Below are 6,000 nucleotides of genomic sequence, written 5' to 3'. Positions count from 1 at the left end.
AGACACTGTGGCAGATACACGGTAAGCCTAGAGACAGCTATAACTTACCAGCTTTAGCATTGTTGTATCCACAGCTTTGGAAGAAAGAATGGAGATTAAGACTGATTGACTCCCATACCTACACTTTTCACCAGTAATAACTGGGTGTAGTATTTTCATCCTTTTAGATTCAAGTGCAGTGTTTAACAGTGTATCATGACACAAATACTTTTTTCTTTCAAGTAAAAGCCCTGGCTGGACACTGGTTTATTAACTGCTGCGATTGTCTTGTTTGGGTTCGAAGTCTATTCTCTTACACTACCTCCTTAAGAAGTAAGGCTTTGGCACTTCGCCCTTTTAATCCCATAGGGTAAAGTACTAAAGGGATATATTTGCAATTCAGTTTTTGGACCAACTATAAGGTAAGTCGCTAGACAGGAGAGGTAAACGGCACCCCTGTTACAATACGAGTCCAGCAACTTCTGGTTGTCCCAGCACTGCTGAAACAAAGTTCAATGCACTGTGCTACTCACTCTTAACGCGCCATCAGTATATAGGTTTTGTGTGATTCCCAGGCGGCCAATCCGGACTATTATCGGCTCCATGTCAATGTTAAATAACATGGGCTACGTGAAAGCACCCTGGGTGTACAACATTTAAAGAAGTGGATTTGCAGCCCTCATTTTTGGTTAATTAGGGTGGCCTTTTAAGGAAGAGAATCGTTTGAGGGTTCTTCTACCAACAACCATGTAGATTTTCTGAATGTTTGACCATTGCCAATTGCTTACCAAACACCAATAACCTGAACAGTGTTTTTATTGCATATCAGGCAGGGGCCTGACTTGTGTTGCCCTTTAAGTCTTCAGTTATACTATGTAAGGGATAGATCAATGCACAAATAAAAGCATTGAATTAACAAGCTGGGGTCTCCATACATTTACAATCTAATGCCTTGTGCCATGAACTGGATACACAATGGGGCACTTCACCTCTGGGCTATATGGGCAATGGTTACTATTTAAAATGCAGACCTATTCGGAGTGGCCAACAAGTGCAATATTCAGAAAGAAGTCTAATGTTGTGTTTTGTTTTAGTTGAAGGATGGACCCATGCTGCATTATTCTGCAGCAGGCAGTGGTAATCGGTTTATGATTTTCTTCGGCATTCTGATACATTAAGCAGTTGCTTGAATTGTTTATCAAGATAGAATGGGTGTTTCACTAGTTAGTGTGGAATTATTGTAGCCCAGCTAACAGTCAATGGTGCACTTCCCTCAAAACATTCTCCCATGCTTTATCTAGAGGCGGTGCCTGGTTGATGACTGTACACAGTGAGGGTGCGTATTAATAAATATCGAAGAATTATGCAGTTTATAATAAATGTGCAGAATTAACGAATAGGCTATAACAAAAATGAAATGCGTTTAAATGCACATTTCTCAGTAAGCAACTATATTTACTCATACTAGGCCTCAAATGCCTGAAGCAATATTGCTTGACAAGCTGACATGACTAGAAATGCTATGAGATGCATAAAAATGTTTATTTGCTGAGCTTTCCATGAACATGCTTTTTCAAAAAAAAAAAATAGTTGCATAAATGTTTTAAGTTTGCTCTGAAAGATATTTCTACTTCTACAAAAGAAGACTTAACACATGATTAGAAATTGTTGTTTCAATCAATCACAGGGTTTATAAAGCACACAGTGAGTGTCCCGGCGCTATCAGATTCGTTGAGCACCATGCTGAACCAATTATTGATATGCTAATTCAAAAAGCCAAGTCTTAAAATTTCGTTTTAATGAGAGAACATTTCTTTGAAGCCCGTTTAATGAGGTAATAAAGAAACCTCACATAAAAATGAGGCATTTAAACGGAACTTGACCTCTTTTAACATACTGGTTTAATTTCAAAGGGTGGTGTTGCACAAAATATTTTTCATATATAAATGTCGTTCAATGCGTGAGGAAGTAGACCTGAATGGTCAGAAGACTTCTATGAAACTGAGAAATGATACAATGTAGCTGGAAACTTAGTTTTCGGTCTGTGGACTATTGGATTCCTGTGAGAGGATGGGGAGTGAAGGTGTTCCCATGAGAGCATGGAAAGCTGATTAGTCGAGAGGAGGAGAAGAAACATGAAGACTGCACATATTATTCGACTGTTCACAATAGTGCCAGGTCATAGAGTGGAGAGTAGGATACCACATCTTTTTACCCTATTGCCATTGCTAATTGCGGTTGCAACTGCTACTGCCGATCCAAACCCTATCGCTTTATCCTTATTCCATACTGCTTTGAGATTCTACTGACTTTCTCGAACCTCTCTTTATAGGAAGTTCTGCTTTGGTTGATTTTTGACTTATTGAATCAACTTTATACGCTGAAGCTTTATGCTTGAACTCTCACTCTCTCGAGCTTCAACTCCTTATGGGTCCTTACTGACACCTATTTTCTCATGATTCCTAGAATAAGGCGTTTTCCCTTAATGGAACACAGTTAAGACATTTTTATTACAATATGTTGATTGTAAACCGATTATTGATTGCTAATAAGATTTTCTTGAGTGATATTAATGGATTTACTTGTGATATGATAAACATGACTTACTAAAATTGTGAATAATAAAACCCTCCAACTCATACCAGGCTCATTAGTGACTGAAAATAGATTAGAGAATTGTGAAAATAGATTGGGGAATTGGGATTATAATTTGAGTGATGTAGAGCTCCTAATCTTCAACAACGGCAAAGGTCTATTGACCTAGTGACAGCGGGAACTAGCCTGGATGATGGTAAACCGAGTTTTTATTTAAACTGAATCCCGCTCCAGCACCAGGCAAAGAGAACAATCAAGGCTCAATTGATTCAGTGGTATTAACCTATTTTGGGGCCAGTGATTCAGCTGTATTCATCCACAGTATGGCCTCTGCTTTGAAGTATATGGGCAGCCTTCTTCCATCGCCAGACAAAAATACAACATGGAGTATTATCATTATCTGGTAAAGAAATTGTACACACAATTTAGGCATGGATCCCTTCCCCTAAGGGCTTACTCAAATAAGTGGAGAGGAATCCTTACTCCCCCTTTGGGATGTCCGGGGTGCACAGAAAATGATGAGACTGATCTTCATGTTTTAATGTTTTGCCCCCTATATAAAAGAGCTAGAGTAAGGTGGATTCGGCAATTATGTAATAACCTAGGAATTAGGAATTATCTGGAAGTATATAGGCTTTTGAAATACGACTGCACTCCATTGATTGTATTCGTCACTTCTAGATTCCTGCTCTCAATGTGGTGCACCCGTAGAGCCACGATTATAGACTTGGAAAAAAGGGAACACCTAGGTTTATGTCCTTTAGCCACCTTCAATGACAACTAATGGGCGATTGTTTATGTGTTTTAGAATTTACTGCATCTACAGTTTTTTGGTTTTTTTTTTTAACTTAAATTAATGTCTACGTAGAGCTTTTTTATTGGTTTTAACAATTTATAAGGCAATAGTGTTTGTGTTTTCTTTGATTGTACTGCTTTTATGGCTGATTTGCCGAAATAAAGCTCTATTGACTGACTGACTGGTAATAGTGGATATGGTCAACTACATGCTTTATGCTGCTGGCTGAAAAATAGAGCTCTGAATGAAAGTCATCTTCATGACAGGAGGCCAGTAAGGATGGTAATGCAAGAGCAGCGAGTCACTGGCGACAGGCGGTCCCAATATAAGATCCACTGATGTGACAAGTTTAAGTAAAACACAGGATTCCACCGATCTGTAAATAGTGAGAGTTTTATTTCCACGTTCAAGGCCGCATACAGATCTCTTAACATATCTTTTATGCTTTAGTATGCACAGACCTAAAATTGTAATTCAATATTTTCTCAAAACCAAGATGAGTTTTTTTTTTAAAGAGTCAACACTGTACATACATAGCAAGTTGAACTATTAACAATAATTTAAAAATCCATCTCCTGTATAGTCAATGCAGGTATAACAACAATAAAACTACAGTACGGATAAAGTGACAACATTATTACAGTGGGACTTCTTGACTTACAATTACGGGCTTCTGTAGAATACAGTAGCAGTATTATGTACATGCACTAGAGTGCTAGAAACCAAGAGGCATGCATACTTGAACCAGGTCTTGTGTGCATACTGTACACCTGGCAAGACTTTCATTCACTTTCATTGCATTCTTTTCCTGTATTCCGACAGGTTACAGGTAACTAACATATATTTCTAGTCAACTAGTCAAATGGCTTTCTTCTCTACTGCTTCAGATATTCTGAAGCCTCTTTTAGTATTTTGTGTCCAGCTTAAGATTGATGTTAAAATAGAATAAAAGAACTATTGTTTTAAATGATAACTTAACAGTGCAAATGTAACAAAAAGGCAGTTGTTACGGAGAGAGATATAGCAATCTGTTTTCCTTAAGATTTTAGTTTATTATTTTTTTGCTATTAGTTACCTATTTTCTGTTACTATATGTAGAAAAGATGGAGACAAAAATAGTTTTCTGAGCTATGAAAAACGAAGTTGTTACAGGCACATAAACTGTTTCATTCTAGAAACATTTCGGCTCCATAAGTTGAACGCTGGGCGGGTACAGCTGAAATGTTCGCGGCTTTGTGAAACTGCGAGAGCGCTCTGTTCGTCGTGGTGATGCGGGGCGGCAGTGTGCATGTGACCGTGAATTATACAGTGATAATTCATGCAGGCTGGTCTTCCTGGTTAGGGTTCTCGATCCTTGCTTCTGGACATCCCGATGCATCGGATAGATCAGAGGCTGACTGAGAACGTGAGGCAGTAGGGGAATGGGGGGCCCATCTGGAGGGCGGGCGCTGATTTGCTGGTCTCTCGGGACGGGAGAAGCAACATTCAAGAGGCGGAGCTAATTCAGGACAATGTAGTTCCTTGGTACGAAAGAAATAACAGAATTAGAAACAGTCTAAGGAACAAATATTAAATCAAGCAGACAGAGGTAACTTTTAAAGCTTTAAGAAAACATTGTAAGTAAAATAAGCCATAGTCACAAGCAAACTTTCAGCGAATACAGGCCAGCATAGGCGGTCATGCATGCAAGACAGAAAAGGAGAAAAGGGTAAAAAAAACGTAAAAAAACAGAGCAGAAAGGGTAGAACTTGAAAGCAATTTTCTTTTGTCTGTATTTCAGTTTATATGTATTCTGAAAAACCAACGCAAATGAATTATTTGGAGAGGTGCTATCCTTCCCAAGAATAAAAAATGTAAATCTTAAAAAGACAGGCCAGCAATTGAAGTTAAGATCAGAGAAAATAGTCCTCCTTATCTGTTTCAGTCCCATTTCTTTTTCGTCCTCGTAGCAAACAAAATATTTATCAACGTAGTCCCAATATATTCATTAGAGTGTGCAAAGCATTTTAGCCACTCATCACTCTTTAAATACGCCAAAGGACTGTTACCTAATAACCATAAGAAGGTAAGTTCTTGAGGCTTTTATCCAGCTTGCACTCCGCCGCGCCTGCTGGGACTGCCCTTCTAAGACCCCTTTTGTACTTTACTTGGACTTTGAATTGAAGCTTCTCAACTGTCTGGAGGAATCACAGACCCATTTCAACCACCGACGCCCAATTGATTTTCCTTAGTCTACAATAAGAAGTAGTGCACCCCATTATTAAGAGCTATCCATTGATATTTATATGAATCCTGACAGAATGCATTAAAAAACTCTCTAATTACAGGTGCACAGTGCAAATAAAAATACATATCTCAATAAAAACAAAGTAAAGTCTTTAAACCGCGAAAGATTTTGCTATTAAGCTCAAGGCAGTCCAAGTGTACGCTGGGTTGATTGGCCACTACATTGTAGCAAGATCAACCAGAATTCAAATGTGGTAGTACTGAAAGTTTCCATTTGGAAACAGAAGACACTGTGGAGTTAAAAATCATGCAGAAGCCTCATTAAAGATAAATGGCTGCATTTACCCAACTTTGATATCCACGATGCAAATATCGCCAGCGAGCCAATATTTTCAATATGAATT

The 6,000-nt window shown here is 38.5% G+C and overlaps 1 protein-coding gene across 5 annotated transcripts in view; it reads right to left on the bottom strand.

The window, feature by feature from the left end:
• Positions 1 to 3,745: 3,745 nt before the first annotated feature.
• The window catches only part of MTCL1 (microtubule crosslinking factor 1), a 490,856-nt gene continuing 488,601 nt past the window's right edge, over positions 3,746 to 6,000 (bottom strand). For all 5 annotated transcript variants that reach the window (XM_085607320.1, XM_085607319.1, XM_085607318.1 and 2 more), the window contains one exon: positions 3,746 to 4,890. Coding sequence is in view for 3 of the 5 variants with exons in the window: in XM_085607318.1 (XP_085463444.1) it covers positions 4,687 to 4,890 (204 nt within the window). In the remaining 2 variants the exon portion in view is untranslated. The remainder of the gene's footprint in view (positions 4,891 to 6,000) is intronic.

Source organism: Triturus cristatus, chromosome 5_2, assembly GCF_964204655.1.
Source record: "Triturus cristatus chromosome 5_2, aTriCri1.1, whole genome shotgun sequence".
NCBI lineage: Eukaryota > Metazoa > Chordata > Amphibia > Caudata > Salamandridae > Triturus > Triturus cristatus.
Note: the sequence above shows the minus strand (reverse complement) of the source record. Positions and strands in the feature narration are given on the sequence as shown.